This window comes from Glycine soja, chromosome 3 (genome assembly GCF_004193775.1).
Source record: "Glycine soja cultivar W05 chromosome 3, ASM419377v2, whole genome shotgun sequence".
NCBI classification, from domain to species: Eukaryota; Viridiplantae; Streptophyta; class Magnoliopsida; order Fabales; family Fabaceae; genus Glycine; species Glycine soja.
The window spans coordinates 40,694,674-40,716,518 of record NC_041004.1 but is presented as its reverse complement, the minus strand read 5'-3'; the positions used below and the strand labels follow the sequence as shown (position 1 = coordinate 40,716,518).

General features: G+C 31.4%; 4 protein-coding genes across 4 annotated transcripts; 3 read left to right on the top strand and 1 right to left on the bottom strand.

Moving 5' to 3' along the window:
• Positions 1-16: 16 nt before the first annotated feature.
• Positions 17-861, top strand: LOC114407029. The gene has a single exon (XM_028369942.1). The coding sequence runs from the start codon at positions 154-156 to the stop codon at positions 610-612; it is 459 nt and encodes a 152-aa protein (XP_028225743.1). The 5' UTR covers positions 17-153; the 3' UTR covers positions 613-861.
• A 2,164-nt stretch (positions 862-3,025) lies between these two features.
• LOC114407028 (protein GPR107-like) lies at positions 3,026-4,987 on the bottom strand. Its single transcript, XM_028369941.1, has one exon. It carries the CDS (start codon positions 4,789-4,791, stop codon positions 3,463-3,465), a length of 1,329 nt encoding a protein of 442 aa, XP_028225742.1. The 5' UTR covers positions 4,792-4,987; the 3' UTR covers positions 3,026-3,462.
• Positions 4,868-10,058, top strand: LOC114405280 (phosphatidate phosphatase PAH1-like). The gene is made up of 8 exons (XM_028367883.1): positions 4,868-4,915; positions 6,402-6,521; positions 7,579-7,665; positions 8,343-8,415; positions 9,074-9,117; positions 9,209-9,337; positions 9,428-9,526; positions 9,617-10,058. The coding sequence occupies exons 1-8, from the start codon at positions 4,868-4,870 to the stop codon at positions 9,668-9,670; spliced, it is 654 nt and encodes a 217-aa protein (XP_028223684.1). The 3' UTR covers positions 9,671-10,058.
• A 6,804-nt stretch (positions 10,059-16,862) lies between these two features.
• LOC114405279 (probable membrane-associated kinase regulator 3) lies at positions 16,863-21,509 on the top strand. The gene is made up of 3 exons (XM_028367882.1): positions 16,863-17,120; positions 17,213-17,570; positions 21,376-21,509. Exons 1-3 carry the CDS (start codon positions 16,863-16,865, stop codon positions 21,507-21,509), a joined length of 750 nt encoding a protein of 249 aa, XP_028223683.1.
• Positions 21,510-21,845: the final 336 nt, after the last annotated feature.

Genomic DNA, 21,845 nt, shown 5'->3' with positions numbered 1-21,845 from the left:
CTTTCCTTTCCCACACCCTTTTCTTGCAATCTAAGTTTTTTCTCCTTTTCTTTTTTCTTTTTTTCTTTTTTTAATATTCTCAATTTATACCCTTCTACACAAACTCCCACTAGCTATCACAGTTTCACCTGAGAAACTGAGGGAAAAAAAAAGATGAGCTCAGTATGCATATCAAACTGCATCAACGACGCACGTGACCCACGTGTTCCGGTGAGGGCTTCCTACGTGAACCTCTATAAGTGGCCGGAATCGGATGCTGAGTTCGTGAGGTCTAGAAGTTGCAACAGAGAAAAGGGTTCTCAGATATTGTACGGTCACCCCAGGGTGGTGGATAGCATCTCTTGCAGACAAATGTACCTCAGAAGCTACACGTTTTCAAGGGAAGAAGAGAACGAGCACGAGAAAACCCACAAATGTTTTGGTAGGGCAAAGATGAAGAAGAAGAAAGATATTGGGAACGAGACTTTAAAGCCTAATGATAAGGCTAAGAAAACCAAGTGCTGCTTGGTTTGGAGTAAGGCTAAGGAGGTCTCGTGTTCTGCTTTGTCTGGGATTCTCCGAAGGGTCTTGTCCTGTTCCGCTAGTGTAGATGTTGTCGACGAAAAATATTGATTTTTAATCAAAGGTTTGAACTTTTTTGTTTTATTTTATATATATTTTCTTCCTATTTATGATCCAGAGAGAAGAATTTATTAGTGATATAGCTATCTATCACTTTGGTTTCTTTTTCTTCACTTATGTATAAGGTTGTGTGAAACGTGAATGTAATTTTTCCTGCGGTGGATGTTAATTCTCGCATGCTAGATGTAAATATTTTGTGGTTACAGAAAAAAAAAGGTTCAAGTGGATTAATTTGTGCAAGTATTCGTGCATGTAAGTGTAATGCGGCCTTTGCCTTATGTCAGGGGTGGTTCTAGAAGAAGTCAACTTATAGTATGTGGGTTTATTATAGGTGAAAAAATGTAGGTTTTTGATTTATATAAGCTAACATGAGAAACATAGTTTTTTAGTTTTTGATCTCTGTTTAATCTTTGAATCTCTCTACATATATACCTTGTGGAGAGAGTAAATGAGAAAACATGATTTTTTATCCTAGCTAGTTGATCCTGGATTTTCAAAGTAAATATGAGTTCATGTAGTTTAGGATTTGGTAACCTGAAGCCTAGAAGGCACTTTGGGTATGGAAAAAACGGCAAACAAATCACATGACTTATCAGCATAAATACTCTTCAACAATTAGTTTTTTTTAGAATAAATTACTCTCATGAGATTTGTCAATGTTTTCTCACCATATTTTTTCCTTTTCTTTTATATCTACTAATCTTTATGTATTATTTAAAAATATTACACACACACACATATATATATATAATACTAATTCCTCTTAATTATTTGAAATATATTACAACATGTATTCTTATAAAAGAGTTGCCATAAACATTTTAAAAAGCAAAATATTATAAGTAATATAAAAAAATCTCAGAAGAAATGATTACACTTTATTTATTTTCTTGTTCTGTCATATTATTTATTATATTATTACTAATTCAACTATCGTCTGTGTCTTTCTTTTTCATGGTGTTGACTAGCACAAATCATTATTCTAAATCAAATCAAGAACAAGACAGATTATAAATCTTCCTTTGCCATGTACAAAAAAACATAGAAACCTTTGTTGCCTCCCACGCCTAGTGGCGTTCACAACAGTTTTGTCTCTTCAAGCGCACAGCAAATTTTATGCAGGATTTTTTATTGACATCTTTATTTTATTTTCTCCTTCTTCATTTACCTCCCTGTTTTATCTTCCTCTTCATTAACATTACTAGATGTGCGCTAATCGATGACTTCTTCTATGTGACATTAATCTGTGAAAGCTTAGATTGGTTTGGTTCAATAAAGACAAAGCGAATCAAATCGAACAAAATTGATTTGTTTGAATAAAAAAATTATCTAAAATCGAACCAACTCATGGTCACCCTAGACCCTAGTCAGTAAACATTGAAATTTTGTGAATTCTCTATTTCTCTTCCTACCTCTGTGAGTGTAGTGTGGAGTGTAAAGAAAATTCTTCCGCTGCGTGTGTTTAGAGTGTGTGTGGTTTTAATTTTAGTCCCACAGTTATCAATGCATAAATTCAATATAATATTTTATGTAATAGAAAACTAAAAGTATACTTTGACCAATGAAAATCTTCCCGGTGAGTCATACTTATTAAGATTTTACATATTTGATAACCATTGTATTTGACAAATGAATTAAACAAGCCATACTTTGTAATTTTGATGTTTTTTTTCTTTCAAGAATGAGCCTCGTGTTATAATTTTCCTCTCACATTTCACAACCTTCACCAATGTTTTGTACCCAAAACAATTTAGAGTGTTGGCAATATTTCTATTTATGGTGTCTACCAACATTCCATCATTATCATACAACACCCACAGTAACCACTGCAATTGTGTTGGTATGGATGAAAACAATGAATTACCAAGGGGACTTTTAAATTTGGCACGGAAAAGTTCAAACCCGGTATTGATATTTAGTATATTAAAGATCAGCATTTATAGTATATCTTTCAGGAAAAAAAAAACAACTAAGCAACCCTAATAGCAAAATACACATATTTAACAATTAAATATTCAGTTGCTTATAAAAAAGAGAATGATTAACAAGAAAAAGCCCCACTCGCTATCAGATGTTTGCTAAGATTTAAGATTTAAGTTGTTTTTTGATAAATAAGTGGAGCCTGATGAAACCATTCACAGGCAATTAAAAAAAACGCTCTATTCAAGTGCATAGTCTCCACTTGCACAACACTACAATGCTCCCAAGTCACCAACTAAAGAAGTCTAATTGCGTTATTTGAAAAGATCAAGATTCAAGACTACATCAAAACTAAATCAAAATAAGAAGGAAAAATGCAATGAGCTTTTTTTCGTCAATGCATTTACCTTCATGTTTTCTTCTCCTTGAAGCGTTTTGGGAGAAATTTGTCCAATACGAATTAAGATAGGAGCACACACCTTGATTTAGAAAGAAAAAAACTGCAGGATATTCTATTAACAACATAACATGATACAAATGCACACAAAGTGTATAATGTCAAGCAAAGCAACAACAGCAACATTATAAGACTGATAATTTTGGATCAAGTAAGAAGCTAATGAATGAATTGAGAAATGTAAAGCGCCCTGTCCCCACCATAATCTCAAGCAGAGAAAATCCAAAGAAGAATGAATGACCGATCAATAAAAGAACATTTCACTAGTACAGCTTCTCAAATGACATATAGCTTAAAAAATGAACAAAAAAGAAAAGTAGAAAACCTTTTTTTGTATCCCGCAAAAGAAGCAGCAGCTAAACATAGAGGCAGTATTCCCTCGTGAACAACACTTGTCTTCTCTAACAGTAGAAGAAGGGTTTAAAGGGGTGTAATGTAACGTAACGTAGTGGGAGTCTTCAAATTCAAAGCTCAAAGTCTTCATCCTTGAGCGCCATTTCCGCAGCCTCCTCTTCCTCCTCATCAAGCACAAAGTACTCATTCTTCTCCAATGGTCTAAACATATAGAACATGACAACATAAAACGCAAGACTCGCGGTCTCCTCGGCAGCATTGCTCACCCATTGGTACTTATAAGCCGCAATGGTCCTCAAAGCAAACACCACTATTCTGGTGAAATACAAGTATCCAATGACAACAATGTAGAATTGTCTAAACAGAGTCAACTTGGCCAAATTCCTCGAAGCCTTCCCATCAGTTTTCGAAGTTTCCCTCAACGACCTTATGGACCACACAATAGGGAAAATAATGGCACAGCAGCAGATAATATCCACAAGCAAGAAAACCTGATTCCAAGTAACCCAGTCTTTGATGAAAGGACCTGTTTCCCCGATCACAACGGAAGCCAAATTGGCGAGAACCTGAAGCGGGATGACAATCATCAACACCTTCTTCTCCCTGTCCTGCAAAAACGGTTTGAGAAAAGACCATCCTGTCCCTATCAAAACGATGACAGTAAAGAGCAAAACGACGCGGATAAACTGGAAGATGTAGAAGAGAACATCCCATCCGTGAGGGAGGCCGGTGGCCTTGACGTAATGCTTATCCTCAGCGGCGCAGATTAGATTCAAAGCCTTCATGAGAAGAAGGAGAGACATTAAGAGGTGAATGCGGTGAACGGAGAGTTTGTTGGTGTAGCAGATGTAGAGCCAGAAGGAGAAGAAGGAGAGGTAGGTTAAAAAGAAGAGAAAGTAGAGGGAAGGGAGGAGGGTTTGGCCGGCGGAGAGGTAGTCGCGTGAACCGTCAGCGTCGAGATTGTAGGCTTCGGTGTGGACGGACATGGTGACGGAGGTTTCGGGGGCGCAGTTGGCGAAGAAGAGGGAGTATTCGTTGGGGGAGGTGACGGGGTAGGAGCGGTTGAAGGAGGCAACGGGGGGAGGGGAGAGGTCGCGGAAGGTGAAGAGGAGGAGGATGTAGTGGGAGTCCAGGACGCAGAACGAAGGGTTCTGCTGGATCTCCATCAGGACCTGGAGGAGGGATTCTTCGTTCAGGAGGAAGAAACCCAGGCGCGAGGATTCTGGTTGCACTGCGGAGGAGAGCACGCCGACGGAGACCGAGGAGACGGCGATGGACACGTGGCCCTTGTGGGTGAACCCGAATTTCTCGAACAGGATCATGGGGCGGGTGTCGGAGTTTATCTTCAGGGACTTTATCTCCGCCGCGGAGGGGGAGAGGAGGAAGAGGAAGAGGAGGAGGAGAAGGGACAATGCTGGTCGCATTTTGGCCATGGCCATTGTTGTGGGAAGGGGGAAACTGAACGGTTTTCTTCGGAATGTAGAGAATGTAAGGGGTTCCTATTCCGATCTTAACATGTTATCATTCATTATCGTAGATCTGAATCTGGTTCTGAAGCCGTTGGTGAGTGAGTGAGGACGAAGACGTGCCACCTACACGGGACTAACATTTTTTGTTGGGCCTACAACTCCTATTGGGTTTTTAGCCCAACGTTCTCATTTTGCTCTTTTGCCCAATATATATTATACTATAAACTTTTTTTTCTTCTTAATTCTCTGAGCAATTGTAAGAGATCCGGACTTTTTGATCATAAAATAATTAAAATATAATAAAAAATTATTCATTTTTTTTTAAAAGGATCAACTTCAAATAATATCTAAACAATTTAACTTTTAAGTATTAATTACTTATATTGAATCACTTACTTATTATAACTTAAACTTTTGAAAAATATACATTTACGCCCTCTTATATAATATATTAACAACCCATCTTAATTGTTTTTTTTATTTTTAAAAAACAACATCATATCATTTCACTAAAAATAATAGATTCAATGCAACGGGAAGCATATTGAAAATATTGAGGACTAGCATACACTTGACACGCCCTAACTAACTAAATCATGTGCAACTATATTTGTTCGTTAACGTATCAAACCGAGGGAAGAGTTGTAAATGAAAGTAAGGTTATCTTTTCATTTCTGCTGTAAAAAACCATATTCACTTCTTGCTTTGGGGTTGGATAACAGTCCATCATGCAAGTTTTTTAAGGATTAATGTAAAGGTTATAAAAATAGGGAATGCTTTTGTAATTTCATAAAATTTCAGAAGTAGTTTGTATAATTTACCCTTGATATTCTCATAATCTCAATCAACCTCAATTTATATAATTCATTTTACATACTTTTTTAATTTATAATTTTATTTCTTTGATCATATTAAAAGTACATTGTAATGCAAAAAAATGTTCTACTATATTTCTAATTCTAATAGTTTAATGGAAAAGATAAATATACACGCACAATGCTAATTGCTATTAGATACATAGTGAAAAAAATAGAAGTATTATAAAATTTTTATATGAGTTGCGGGGACCCGCAATCGCCCTCAATTTTTTTGAGCTCTCATATTTCTCAATTTGTAAGTCTCGCCTCCTCCTTCTTCTTCTTCTTTTTCTTCTTTCGGGGACTAGTTTTGTTATTTTCAAACATTGAATTTTGTAACTTAAAATATGAGTTGCGCTAGTTTTATCACCTTTGTGATCATTCAGTTTGTTAAATTTGTCTTTTTTCTTTTACTTTTTCTAGTGATGTTTAACTCACTACTCTGAGATTTATTATTGTTGTTGTTATTTGGGTCTGTTTACATTAATGTAATAGTTGGATAAGAAAAAAATGATCTACATGAATTCATTTGCTATTATTATGGGTAGATGAACATGTTTGGTATATTGATGAGTTTTACGTAGGCTTGGGGCCGGCTATGAAACCATAGGCAAAGTTTATGGCTAGACGGACATAACTTAATGAAAATTAAACTAAAGCAAAAAATTGCAGCAAGAATAGAAGACAGTTGTATTATTATGGTATTGGTTTCAAAATCACTAGCAACACCTTACTGCTCTACTGTTCCTTCCTTTCAGATCTGATGTTTTGGGGCAGTTTATGCCTTTAGTTGGAAAAGATTGGTCACAGTCTGGAGTGGCAAGGCTTTTCTCAGCTATTAAAGTATGACATTTCTTTTATATTCACATTTAAGTTGATGCTAATTAAGATGGAGTAGGATTGTTAGTGTCAACATTTAAGAGGTAATTGACAACAGATCTTCCAAAGGTCTTTCTTTTAGAGGCATCTTGTGTAGTGGACATGTAATCAATTTCCTGCTTTGTTGTTGCTGCCATTAGAGAATGTTTATGTAACTTCCTCCTCACATCAACAGTCTTCTGTTTTCACATGATTCTGCGGATTTGAATTTATGATGAGTTTTTTTAGTTTTTACTGTAGAGAAAAGGAAAAGAAAATTCAGTTCCCACTTCCCAAGTAACTTCTATTTACTTAATCAGTGTTTTATTTTAAGGATGAGATGAACTGTAGACTAAAAATGCTTGTTGCATCTGGAGTGGTTTTTGCGAACACCTGGGGAGATTTTACGCAAATCTATATGCACACGTAAACAGGTTTGCTAAGAACTGAAGCAAGTTCCTATGAGCTTGGACTTGAGCTTGCTCAGCAAGTGAGCCTGAAGCCTGGTCAAATCTAGTTTGCTTTATGAGTAATTTACAGTTAATACAAAGGCAAGTGAGATAGGCCTCTTTCAATGACTCTATAAAAACTAGCGTTCCCCATTGTCCAGAGGCTCTTCGCTATGCGAAGGTATGAGGGAGGGATATTGTACGCAGCCTTACCCTTGCATATGCAAAGAGACTGTTTCCAGATTCGAACCCATGACCAACAAGTCACCAAGGCACAACTTTACCGCTGCACCAGGGCTCGCCCTCTTCAATGACTCTATAACATTTACATTTTTTTAACTATTTCATTTTGTGGTTTGTACACCTAATCAACATTATTGTTTTTTGCTTCAGTACTAGTTTTCTGCTTACCTTCTCTTCCTTTGGGAATATAGTATAGATGCAAATACATGGTTATGCGTAGAACTTTTCTATATGTATAACGTAAACAGAAACATAATGTGCTTAATGTTATCATGGTTGCCTATTATTTCATTGAATTTTATCTTAAGAGGATCAGTGTATTATACTACTATATTCTAATTTTATGTCAGGAAAATGGATACCAGCTACTGTTTTTGAGTGCCCGTGCTATTGTCCAGGCTTATCTAACCAGGAACTTTTTGCTTAACCTGAAACAGGTTTTGAAACAACCAGCTTTCTGTAATCAATAACAACCTATTTTATATAGTAGGATTATTCTTTTTCTAAAGTAGCTGCAGCCAGGAACCTATATATGAAATTTTATTTTTGAAAAGTTTAACATAAAGCTAAGTTTGTAGGGCTGTGGATTATCAACTTTAATTTTCCTTGATGTTCTTCTAGTCTTGTGAAGTTGCATGGGTTATTACATCACTTCCTTCTGTTAACTGTTTCCTTGCCTTTTAGAGGCTCAGTTAAGTGTTTTGATAAGATTTTGGAAGAATCACATCACAACAGCTAGCCATTATAGTTGGAGAGCCCAACACCTTATAAAAATCTCACACCAAAATTCCATACTTACAATGGGAACTCATGACTCCTATACAACTTAGACATGATGAAATGTTCTAATACCAATTGATAAGAACTATGGCACTGGGAGTACCACACCATAAAAGTTAGTTCTTTTAGCTGGAGAGTCCAAGGCTTTATAAACCTCACACCAAAATCCTATACTTTCAATGTTGGACTAAAGTCCCATACCTTGTAATTGAATCCTAAGGTCATCATTTCATTAACTCTTTAATTTCTATTTCTTGTCCTTGCATATTGACAGCTTAATTATCATTGTAAAAAATACTGCTTTAGGTGATACTAAAAGTTCATATATTTGCAGGATGACAAGACCTTACCGAATGGTCCTGTAGTTATTTCACCTGATGGATTATTTCCCTCTCTTTACCGAGAAGGTAAGACACTTCTAGTGTGAGAGTAATTAAGGTTGTGTGGGTGTTGCAATTTTAGTTTATGTTGCCAATTGTCAGCTATGGATGATGATAATGGCTTCTCTTTCTGCCGATGTATATGTGCTATGTTTGATGATCCTGTTTCTATCTCTATATTGTTGTCAATATCACCAAAGCGAGCTAGATAATAAACAGTATGGTGGATAAAACATGGAATCTAGTGTGATTATGGGACAAGTAAATTAGTATATAAATTCATGGATTTCAGCAAAATTAAGTGTTTTGTGAGTTCTGACTACTATAATAGACTTTGTGATATTTAGTCGTTTCATCATTAAGTGTTTTGACTGACTTAAGTGGCTGCCTATATATTGGGCTTCGGCTTATGCAATGATTTTGAATTATGATATTATTCAAAATTTGAACATACTTTCTTTGGTTATCACCTGCAAAAAATATATTTACAACTCACGTTGTAGTTTTTATTTTGTCATGGCGTTGAGTTACCTATAATCCTGATCTGTGCTGATAGATGCTTCTAAGCTTAAAAAAAACAAATATTACGATCAAGTATCACTAGCGTTTATGATGGCCCGTCGTATTTTGTTTAATATACATATCTGACTTGTTATATTATGTTTGGACCCTTAACTGATGGAAGTAATAAGAAGGGCACCTCATGAGTTCAAGATTGCTTGTCTAGAGGTAATTTCCAAAACACATGCAACTTAGAAGTGCCAACAAGAGTCATTTATCATACTGGCTTCTCACATGTTCTGATAATAATGTTTTGCAGGATATCAAAAGACTTTTCCCTTCTGATTATAATCCGTTCTATGCGGGGTTTGGCAATAGAGACACGGATGAACTTAGTTACAGGAAGATAGGAATCCCGAAGGGCAAGATATTTATTATTAATCCTAAGGTGTGCATCCTGGATTGATATTTTTTACAACAGTATAGTATTTTCTTTAGTTCTCACAGGGTACTAACACAATGCCCTGTAAACTAACAGGGTGAGGTAGCAATAAGTCATCGTATTGATGCAAAATCTTACACATCATTGCACACACTCGTCAATGATATGTTCCCTCCTACTTCTTTGGTTGAACAGGTGATAAAGAATCTCCAAAACGTGTAGATTTACTACTTGTGGACTTTACAACTAACTAGATATTTGATTTGCAATTTACAATTATGACAGGTGGACTTCAACTCATGGAATTATTGGAGAATGCCTTTTTCAGACGTTGATTAGTTCAATGCTTAGTTCCTTTTTTTGACAAGGATCCGTTGGTATGGGACCAACCAATATGTGTTAATCGATATACTATATGCCCTTTCTACTTGGCACAAAACTGTGACATGATTGGAAAGTGTCCTACTACACGGGAATTCGATGATGGCATACGAGTGTTCTCTCGTAGAACGTTATTCATTCAATGTGCTGATCACACGCCTTTGCTTTCCTTCTTTTATATTAATGATTACCCATTAATCAACAACATTGTATAACATTTGGATTACATGTATTATACTAATTTTTAACTAACCAAATAGTGGAAGTTTGTCCATCCCTACATTTGTACAATATACTACATTGTCAAAAAATAGAAGTTAACCCAAATCATTGATTACTTTCTTTTCAGACTGCCTTTTTATAAATACCATTTTGGTGCCTGGACTGCTAAATTGAATGATAAATAAAGTACGAATGATGCATGAAAATATCTCTTAACATTTTATTGGACAAAAATCATAAAGTTTAAATTAGAAATTGTAAAATACAAAGAAATTTGGCAGAAATTCAGAGCTGGTAATATAATTCAGTTTTCGTAGGTTATCTGTTTATACTATCTAGCATTTTCCTCTTGGTGGTTGGCGCATAACTAAATCATTGTTAATTTATGGAAATATGATTACAAGTTTCATACCAGTGATTTCGAAATCAATGAAATGTTCAGCCAATTTTAGATATGTTCAAACCATTGCATTTGGAAATGCACTAGGCCTTCTTATGATGAGTCCAGCCAATTTTTGCTAATTGAAATTTCCTGGATAACCCTTCTTTCTCTAATAATTTAGTCGATGAAATAAAATAAAATAAAAATCTATTTTCATTAATAGTTGAAAATGTTGACACGATTGATTCGATAACAAATGTATGGCTGTATTTTCAGCAACAAACGTAGTATCTAAATTCACTTCTATTCGTTGCACCTGGCCGCACGAGTGAAATATCTCGTACATGGTACGGTGAAGTACTGTAATCCCAATAGTATCATTCATTCTCAAGGATCCAATGGATGTTATACAGGACTATATCGGGATAATGCATATAAATTTAAATCATGTTTTTGAAACATTTTAAACTGAATTTCAAACATGCATAATACTAGTATAACGAATTCCAGCACATAGTACTACAATTCCTCCCATTCTTTTGGCTTTCTTCTTTCAACAGAAAATGCTGGTTGACACTTTAGTTGAATACGGGTACAGTCATTCCTGTTAATGGACCCATAAATCTATTACAAGTCACAAACTCACAATTATCAATTGAACTTAGAGGGACAATGCTTAGAAGTGAACACGTGATTGTTAATTTGATCAAAGAGCATCTTGTGAAGTGGCATCGACTTTTTTTGTCGAGTACTCTAGAGACGATCAAAGAAAATCAGAGTGTATTGTGCACAGGCTTTTCTTACTAGTTTGCTTTTCCTATTCTTTTTAGTTGCACTTGGTATTTTAGTCTATATTAAGTATGTTTTTCTTAAATATATTTAATTTTGGTTAAAAGGGAATTTTTAGTTTAGTAATTCATACTTAAATAGCATAATCCAAAAAATGATTTGGAAAGATTAATGTTGTTTAAATAATTTACTTTGATAAAAAAATCATTTTTAGATGTATAATTATCAAAATTCAAAACAGGTTTAACAAGAGAACGAGAAGACAATATTTTAAAGTTTTTCTTTTGATTTGCATGGTCATTAATGATAAATTTAACTCTCCTAGAATACGAAATTATGTCAATTGTGTTCACTTTTTTGGCTTAAAGTAAGTTTTTTTTTTTTGGATAGATGCTTAAATTTAAGTTTATGAAGTATTTTAGTTTAAATCAAACCTTTACTCTCTTAATACACTATCTTTGTTTGGATGATTTAAATCCAAAAATGTCAATATAGTTTTAATAATCTTCTGCTATAAAGAAACAGCTAAAGATAATTATTATTTGTCCCAAAACCTCAGTTTAAAGAAAAATTATGACCAACTAAGGATATAAGAGAAATTTTCCAAATAATATTGTGTGCGTTTGATTTATTTTTTTTTTGAAAGGGAAGTGTGTGTTTGAATTAGAGTTTGTAGACTTGATTTTGATAAATTTAATTTTGTAAAATTAATTTAGTTAAAAATAGAGTTGAGTGAATTGAATATTTATGCTTGAAAAAATTATTTGGAAGGTGATTTTGATATATTGAATTTTATTTGGTTACGTTCTGTTAGTAAAAATTGTTCTTAAACGCATAATTACCGAGTATGATTTTCATTATTCAATATTATTAAAATATAGTGCAATAAGTTTGAAATGTATATGACATAATACACACAAATGAGTTTTTTTTTTTTACAGCCACACAAATGAGATTTTATTCAACATAAAAGTAACAAATGTTAGTATTCGGTTAAGGAATTGTTATAGCCAGGCCAAGTTAGAACCCAAACTTAATTTATTTTACCTTAAAAATACGAAACATGTTTTTGTATCTCTCCGAACTTGATTTTGGTTGTTGCTAACGTGCCTTTATCTTTCCTAACGCTACTCAACTTGGATAATAGGAGGAGGACAAAACAATTGCTTTCGAGCTTTGTTTGTTGCCCTATTCTTTTCTTTATAATTATAATCTCGAAACCAGCGCTAACCCCATCTTGGCTTTGGAGAGCGAGGGATCATATACCTAACTGCATCAGCTTCTAATGCCCTATAACCTGGCATTTCATGGGGTCATACCTGTAGTTAGAATTTCCAAAGACACACAAGAAAACAAAATGCTAAAGAAGACAACAGTTACAATATTTGACTCGGTCAAATGCATTGCCATTTTCACGACCATGACATGCATATTTCCCATAACACGTTTTTACTTTATTTTTAATTTTATTTTACTTCTAGAGAGTCTAGGAAAAAATTACGTTTTTGTTTCTACATTTTTTATAAAATAAAATATAATAAAAGAGAAAGATAAATAGAAAATGAGAAAAAAGTGATAAAAAGAGAGTAGTGGATAGTGTTCACAATAATTAATGGGTAAAAACAAAAAATAAAAATAATTAATGGGTGTAAAATAATTGTGGCAAAATGTGGAGACCAAATGAAATTATTCTCATTATATATTCTTATAGATATAAAGGAAAATGAGCCTTCACACAGATACATTATTATATATAGATGGAGAATTAATTGACATCAAATGATAGTTATTTAGAGATAGATAATTAATGTTTTAGTTTGTGCAATATATAAAATAATTATTTATTTTATATAATTAAAATTTATAATAAATAAATATTTTTGAATATATAAATTATATTATTATTAAATTTCATAATAAATAAATATTTTAAACTTGTAGATTATATTTTAAATTTATGAATAATAATTTATATTAAGATAAGGTTGTTTATAACTATTAATATTAAAAAAACTATTCAAATTCAATTTTGAAATAAAGATAAAAAAATAGATCGAAAGAGATAAAAAGTTAAAAAAAATTTTAAAAATAATTTCATTTTTATAAAAAATTTTCTAAAAACACTCTTGTACTCATTTAACATGACTATTCTGATTTATATATAAAGATGACATTTGATGCATGTTACGATAACGGAAAAATTAATAGAAAAAATAATAAATATTAAGAGTTGTTTATATATAAAAATATCTATATATCTCCTTAATTTGTATAAAAATTGATCCGTTGTAATGTAGACACACAAAAGGAAAAATGGAAAACTAGACAAAACAACCTTCCACCACGAGAGATGCTGCGTTTGGGTTTCTAATGGTTAGACACGCCATTACGAATGAGCTCCTGACTTGAGACATGCAGGTCTTCATCATAGAAAGAAAACTTATATATGCCTTTTCCAAGATGTGGCAGAGAAGCATGTCGGTGTACCAACAAAAAACCCGCGTCATTTACCGTGCCAATTATATTTAACTTTCAATTTTATAACGTTAGTATTGTTTTACATGCATCACACTACTACTATATATGGCTTACTACTATTGCATGGCATTTACGTTAGTGATTAGTCAAAGACGTACGCGTGGATAAGGATGCGTAGATAGAGGAAATAGATTCATCTTATTGAGACCTTCCCAAGTAGATGATGTATCATTCACCTGCTTCAGTACTAGGCTTCGATCTAGTATATGTGAATCATTCTTACTATCATTTTCATGGTACGAACATGAATGGTGAGTGTGTTACTTCCATTGAAACTCAATAAAAAAACAAGATTAGTGTCAACATCGTCCTGAGTTGGAGACTCTCAACCTGTGTGTACTTAATACATATCAAATTCAAATGGAAGAAGACAATAAAATAAGGGTAGTATGTAATATGTATGAATGAAACACATGCATGATTGTGTCAATTATGTCATCCACTGATTACGGACGATTCTTGTCGGGATCGAATCTCATATGCAGTTTGAGTTTAACTTAATTTGCACAAAATATAGCTCAAAACTTGAACAATTATTATTAATTAATTCTAGAAGTTAATTGTTTAGAGCATCTTTGATGCTTGTTTAAATCTATTACTTATCAATTATCATAATTTTTTACCTCTTACAATTTCACATAATTTAAATATTTTACATAAAATTTCACTTGAATGTTAAAATTACTTAAATGAGTGATTAATTTAATTTTATGAGTTTCACCATATTTAAAAAATATTATATTTATGATATAAATTTATAAGTAATTATTGTTTATATAAGTAACACACCTTTATCATCTACTCCAATAAAAAAGATTAAATAATATTACTCAAAGTTAAACAACTAATATAAATATTTTGTTTGAAAATACTTTAACAAATATTATACTTGTTGCTTTAATTTGTGGTGTATAGATTCCTCACCAACAATTAAGACTGTCCAATGTGAAAGAAAATGGGGATACATATATCTTAGAAAGTCTTGTATACGAACAATTCTAACACATTATCTTTAGGCACATCTGAAGAAAATTTCACACATCATTAAAAACTAAAAAAGTATTAAAAAAAATCTCTCTCCATTTATTTCCTTTTTCAGCACTCTCATTTATACGGTTATACCCTGTGGCCTTCGTCTCTCTTTCTTCCTCTGTTGATCGACTTGAAAAAACACCAACATAAACCACACTGCTATTCGTTCCCAAAACAGCCATTTCAAACTAATTTGAAATAACTCCCAGTTAACCTAAAAAAAACATAAGTGTCATTTTTGTTCCACATTGACAATTAATAGGCTCCTATCATTTTTAGACGCAGGTGCAATGAACCCAACATGACAGAATACTTATTGTAGCAAAACAAAAAAAAAAAGGCAAAAACTCACAAAAAAACTTATCTCATTGGCTCTGCTTTTAAAAAAATAGAATGGTATATTAAATTTATAGTGCAGCCAAGGCATTCGAAAGGTTCCCTTAAAAACCAGTTCATAAGGGGGTGGTCTATCCAGCTATATAAACACTTATCATGTTCATGAATTACCCAATGTGGGATTATTCTTAACATGGTACTGCATCAAAATAGAATGAAAAATATGATGAGGACGTGAATGAAACAACAAAATATTTTGGATTGTCATGGTGGGTTGTGTGGCGACGGTGTCAATGAAAGCTTGTTTGGTGGCAATGGAGGAAGAAAGAGATGAGGCCACATGCAAGAGTGTAAGTGAGAGGGCCGAAAAAGGAGGGAATGAATGGAGGGAGAATTTCTTTTTTATTTTGTTATTGGATATATCTAAAAATTATGTGTTTAGAATTGTATTTATATCATTTTATTTTGTGATGACATTGTCGATGTGGATGGCGCATTGTTCAACTTGGGGATTAGGTTTGAGACGATGTTGTTTGTGGGCATTCTTTGATTGTTGCCCTTTAAATCTCTCTTGTTGTACATGTCGGGGATTTTGACTATATTTTAGTTCTATATATGGTGGTTTAGGACCTAGATTGTGCTTTGGTATGAAATTTGTTTGTATGTATGGGTGGTATAGTTTGTTTTTAGGAAGATGGTCAGGGGCGAATACACAGCCTCCCCCAAAACTTCTTTAAACTATTTATATAATAATTTTTTTAAAAATATCATTGATAACATATATAATAACAGTTAATAATAATATACTACTTCTAGTAAAAATAAAATTGAATAATATATACTAATTAACCATACTTTACACATAATTCTCATTGCGAGAATTTTTTTGCCCTTTTCCGACATCTAGTTTTGTTGAGAAATCAAATGCACACTTAAAAAAATAATAGAATTCATTTTAATATAATTAATTTTAGGCTATTAAATATTATTGAAATATATACTGATACTAATATCAATTATCAATTTTAGGTTACCATGACAAGAAATTGATTTTAACATTAAAATAATCAGGACAATAAATGCGATGAAAAGTAAGGAATAAAAATTTGAGACTATATACAATGACAACTATTATGATGTGAGGGAACATTCCCTCATTAACCCGCATAATTTTTGTTGTGGGAATATGTTTTTGTCTACTTGACTTTTTCCAACCCTTTTTTTTTTTTAAGAAAAAAAATACACTTGAAAATAATAGAATTGCCTTTAATATAATTAATTCCAGGCTATTAAATACTATTAAAATATATATTGGAGTTATTATTAATAAATAAAAATATTACGTCAACGTGGCGAGAAATTTTACGTCAATGCGGTGAGAAATTAATTTTAATATTAAAATAAATGAGACAATAAATGCATATATATAAATAAAGGAATGGAAATTCAAGTAGCCAATAACTACTACTACTAAAAAAATAACATTTAACAGTAATTTTATTTTAAAGATATTTCTTTTATATGTTTACAAGAATATAAGATGTAAATGTAATTTAAGAGAGTGAGAGAGTAAGAAGTGCGAAACTTATCCATATAACTTGAAAGAACGGTTAAAATTGTAACTAATTAAAACACTATTGACCATTGATATATGATTTATGACCAATATTTATCCCCCTCATATTCCCATTGTACTATATGCCTACATAGTTTAAATGGTAAAGGAGGCTCAGTGTTAGTTAGTTATGAGATTATAACTTTTGGGCATGTTTTGTTCTTAGTTGGGAGACCTCCAAAGTACATATTTCCATTTTGTGCATTCTAATGGAGAGATCACCACAACAACATGAAATGGCCAAAAAAAAGGTTTCCTTGGTTGATGTGGATAAAAACTACATTGACACCCCATCACAGAACAAGGAATTTGAGTTCCAAACCAAGAAAGTGTCCTTGAGAACAAGATACCCAGCTGATGAACTCTTTTTCAAAGGAAAACTCCTTCCTCTTAACCTTCTTCCTCGCGTTCAAATGGTTGAAAAGCTCATTGAGAATGCCGATGCCACCACACCTCTCCAAGCTTGGACCATCTCTCCCTCAGAATCACGCAAGGTTAGTTAATTCTTATGAATCGATCATCACTTCCTTTTGAGTATCAATATGATTGGTCCTTTAGTGATCATTGCCATGTTCCAATGAAACAGACCAAGCGATTCAGGCTGGCTCAAAGGCTTAAAGCTTCAAAAACTTACGTAAAAACTTTGTTCAACAAATATGGTTGCTATGATAATAGTTGTGCCAATGATGCCGCAACAAGCCATAAGAAGAACGTGAAGGATGATGCTAGGAAAAACAAAAACCCATTTGAGTTTTTTGGCCACAACAAGCATCAAAGGCAAAGATCTTGTGTGGTTAAGAACAATGATGATATGCTTGAAGATGGCTTCATTAATAGCAATAAAAGGTCATGCGAGTTGCAATTGTTAAATAAGAGTACCAGGGCAGAGCAAGAAAATTCAATTAATAGTGCCATCTCTAATTGTAAGAAGTCACAACAACAGGGTAGTTCAAACAAGGTTTGTTCACAATCTCTAGTTTGTGGAAATAAAGAAATAACTGGGTTGATTCACTAAAGGGGGAGTGAGAGAGTTGAGAAGAGCTTGGTTAAAAAGAATAAGTTTCTCATTTGAAATGTAATTGTATGATCCCAGCGTTTCGTGAAAATGTATGTACTATTATGGTTGTTTATGTTTTTGTCTTTTTTCCTACCTCTTTTCTATTCGGGAGAACAAACATACACTTAAAAACAAAGAATTGTTTTCGGTGGAATTAATTACAAGCTATTAAATATTGTTAAAATTTATACTAAAATTAATATCTATTATAAATTTTACATCATTGTGCCGAGAAATTTATTTTGATATTAAAATAAATAGGACAATAAATGCACAAAAATTTAGGAATAAAAACAAAAATGAGAATGCAATAATTGCTAGCAAAAAAAAGAGTTCATATATATATATATATATATATATATATATATATATATATATATTTAACAGTTACATTTTTTAGGGAATCATAATTGCATTTTAAACATATAACTTTTAGATGTTTAAAAGACTATAAGATGTAAATGTAATTGAAGACAGTGAGAGTGCAAGAAGAATGGATATTAAACCCTATAATTTAAATGAACGGCTAAATTAGAATTAATTAAAACAACATGGACCATTTATGTATAATTGTTCATCTTTAATAAAGCCTCCGTCATCGCTTTATATATACACAACACCTATTTTCTACTAAATCAAACATTGAAATCACGAGAAAATGAATGTTGTATTGTACCAAGCGGTGGTACTAGCTTCATTGGGGATGGATTAATATAATCTAAGAGGGGGTTTATAGTAAAAGAAATGTGAAACAAAAAAGACAACAAGAAAAGCTAACTTAGAGGAAGGAATTGGATTCCTATTTATATCACTAATTTAAATTATGCAAGGAATATTTCCCTACAACTTTTTTGAAACTAAGATTAGTAAGAGAACAACCCCTTGCTTATTTGAAAATTCTCGTTGTGGGAACGTTGTGGAAATATGTTTTTGTCCTTTTCCAACATTTATTTTTGTTGAGAAGACAAATACACGCTTAAAAATATTATTAAGATATCGATATGTAATAAAATTAATATAAATTATAACAAATGAAACAATAAATTTTACGTCAACGCAGCCAAAAAAAACTTACTATTAAAACAAATGAAACAATAAATACAAAAAAATAATTAGGAATACAAAATCCAGAAGGCAATAATTGCTAGTCAATAAAATCAAAATTATAGTAATTGCATTTTGAAAATACTTCTTCTGAATGTTTACAAGACTATAAAATGTAAATTTAATTTAAGAGATTGGGAGTTCAAGAAAAACGAATCTTGATATCTTGACCATATAATTTAAATGAACAGTTAATAGTAAAAATAATTAAAATAATATGGACATTTTATTTATCAATATATTTAGTGAAGGAATTACAACAAAGTGGCGCCATCACTAATTTGCAACCTAAATTTAGTGAAGGTATATTTCCTTACAACTCATGAAACTAAGATTAGTAAGAGATCATTCCCGTCCTTAATTTGCACAATTCTCGTTATGGGAATATGTTTTTGCCTTTTTCAAACTTTTTATTTTTTTTAGAAAACAAATACATGCTGAAAAATATATACCAAAATTAATGAATGTAACTCCGAATGAATACACACTTAAATTAGAGGGATTGAGAGGCTATGTAACTGTGATAGTATAAAATTGAATACAAGTTAAGACAGGTTAGGTAAGATATTTTAATTAATTTTTTTAATTTTTTTTACGTTGATGTGCTTGTTTGATAAATAATTTTTTTATATTAATTTTACAGTAATTTTTAGTGTTTTTTAAAATTCTATTTAGAATATTATTTTTAAAATGTTGGCTTCTAACTTTATATATATATATATATATATTTTTTATTCTTGATATATATTTTTCTTTTTTATCCTTTTAAAATAAATTATAATATTATTATTTTTTTATTTTTTATTTTTTTGATTATTTTAACTACTAATTTTATTGAACATTTTTAATTTAATAAGATAGTTTTTTAATTCTAAACTTCGGACAACTAATTTTACCAAACATAAACTTAAATGAATTAATTATTATTTCTATACCAACAAGATACATATATTTTTTTAATGATTTATCACTTAACAATTTTATAATTTAGTGAACTTAACTTGAAATAATCAGGGGAAGAGTGATATATTAAAAAAGTTTTCCATAAAACCCGTCAGTAAGTAAAAATATGCTAAAATATCTCATATTAATTTGTAGATATAATCAATGACTTGAGTAAATTACAATATAAAGCGTGAATAATTGAAATGTTAACTCCAAGGATCATTACAATATAAATTATAAATTATATGTCAACACTTTAAAAACTTAATTTTATTATTAAAATAAACGGAACAATAAATACACTAAAAAAATGAGGAATACAAAATTCAAAAGGCAATAATTATTAACTGCTAGTCAAATAAAATCAATATTTATAGTAACTGCATTTTGGAAACACTTCTTTTAGATGTTTACATTTTACAAGACTATAAAATGTAAATGTAATTTAAGAGAGTGAGAGTTCAAGAAAAAAGAATCTTGATTCTTGACCATATAATTTACATGAACAGTTAAAATTGAAAACAATTAAAACATTATTAATATTTTTATGTATGAATATATTTAGTGAAGGAATATTTCCTTACATCTCTCTCGAAACTAAGATTAGTAAGAGGACATCCTCTCCTTATTAAAAAATAAGAAGAAAAAAAACAAAGGACATCCTCTTCCTTATTTGCATAATTCTCGTTATGGAATATGTTTTTGCCCTTTTCAAACTTTTATTTTTGTTGAGAAAACAAATACACGCTTAAAATATTATTAAGATATCGATATGTAATAAAGTTAATATAAATTATAAATTTTATATCAGTGCCGCAAAAATTATTATTAAAATAAACAGAACAATAAATACACAATAAAATGAGAAATAAAAAATCCAAAAGTCTATAACTATTAGTACACAAAATCAACATTTATTGTAACTGCATTTTGAAAACATTTTTTTTTTATGTTTATAAGACTATAAAATGTAATTTAAGAAATTGAGAGTGCAAGAAAAACGAATCTTGACCATATAATTTAAATGAACAGTTAAAATTAAAAGTAGTTAAAGTAATTTTGTCATTTATGTAAGATTATAATTATGTTCGATAAAATTAGATGAAAAATTAGTTTAAAATTAAAAAAATTAGTTTATTAAATTGTAATTGGTCACTAAAACTAGTTATTGTTAAAGTATGTGACAATTGTAAAATAATAGAAAAATAATAAAATCATAATTTATTTTAAAAAGATAATCAGAAAATTTGATTAATATATTAAGGATAAAATATGTTTGACAAATTTTAAATCGGATAACTAGTTTCTAACATTTCTTTACTAGTTAAAAAGTTTATTTGACTATTCGATAAATAAGTTTTTTTAAATAACTTATATCACTTTTTTAGTAGCTTTTAGATTTTTTTAAAATATTAGGCCGGATATGTTTGGTAAAACTATTTGAAAAGTTAGTTAAAAGTTTAAAAAATTGTTACTAGATGAAAGCTTCTAAGTTAGCTTACTAAATCATAAGTATTTGATAAAATTACATGTTGAAATAAATGGAAAAATATAAAATAACATATTTAAAAAGGACAATAAAGAAATTGAATAAATGTTTTAATGATAAAAAGGAAATAAAATATAAAATGATACGGGTGCAGGAAACATAGAGGGTGTTACAGAAGGTGCTGAGGAAGAAGAGCAGAATAGAAGGGAAGAAGAAAGGGAGGTGCAAGAAGAAGGAAGGCCCAAGAGGAAGATCCTGAAGCCCAAGTACTTAAAGGATTACGTTTAAAGAAGGAGACACAGCAGTATACTTAGCCTTAAGCTTAAATAGGAACATTAAGAATATATATATATATATATATATATATATACTCTTCCAGAAGATATTCATAACCAATTCTGTTACAGGCATATTCTAGAATGATTCCATAGCTAGACAACTCAGCACAATTCTGTTATCAAACCATCTATATAATAGCATGTAAATAACAAGCTTAAGGCAATGAAAAATATACAATTTACCTAAATTTTCTCTTCTCTCTAAAGCTTCTTCTCCTTCTTCTCTGTGGAGGGTCTGGACCTCGAAATCCAGAAGCTATCACTGGTGCTTTCATTGCCCTTCCGC

Coding starts and splice junctions, on each gene's coding strand:
- LOC114405280 (XM_028367883.1), top strand. CDS start 4,868: ATGTTATCATTCATTATCGTAGATCTGAATCTGGTTCTGAAGCCGTTG. Junction 7,666..8,342: donor TTTTGCTTAACCTGAAACAG/GTTTTGAAACAA, acceptor ATATATTTGCAG/GATGACAAGACCTTACCGAA. Junction 8,416..9,073: donor TCCCTCTCTTTACCGAGAAG/GTAAGACACTTC, acceptor AACTGATGGAAG/TAATAAGAAGGGCACCTCAT.
- LOC114407028 (XM_028369941.1), bottom strand. CDS start 4,791: ATGGCCATGGCCAAAATGCGACCAGCATTGTCCCTTCTCCTCCTCCTC.
- LOC114407029 (XM_028369942.1), top strand. CDS start 154: ATGAGCTCAGTATGCATATCAAACTGCATCAACGACGCACGTGACCCA.
- LOC114405279 (XM_028367882.1), top strand. CDS start 16,863: ATGGCCAAAAAAAAGGTTTCCTTGGTTGATGTGGATAAAAACTACATT. Junction 17,121..17,212: donor CTCCCTCAGAATCACGCAAG/GTTAGTTAATTC, acceptor CCAATGAAACAG/ACCAAGCGATTCAGGCTGGC. Junction 17,571..21,375: donor TAAGAAGTCACAACAACAGG/GTAGTTCAAACA, acceptor ATACGGGTGCAG/GAAACATAGAGGGTGTTACA.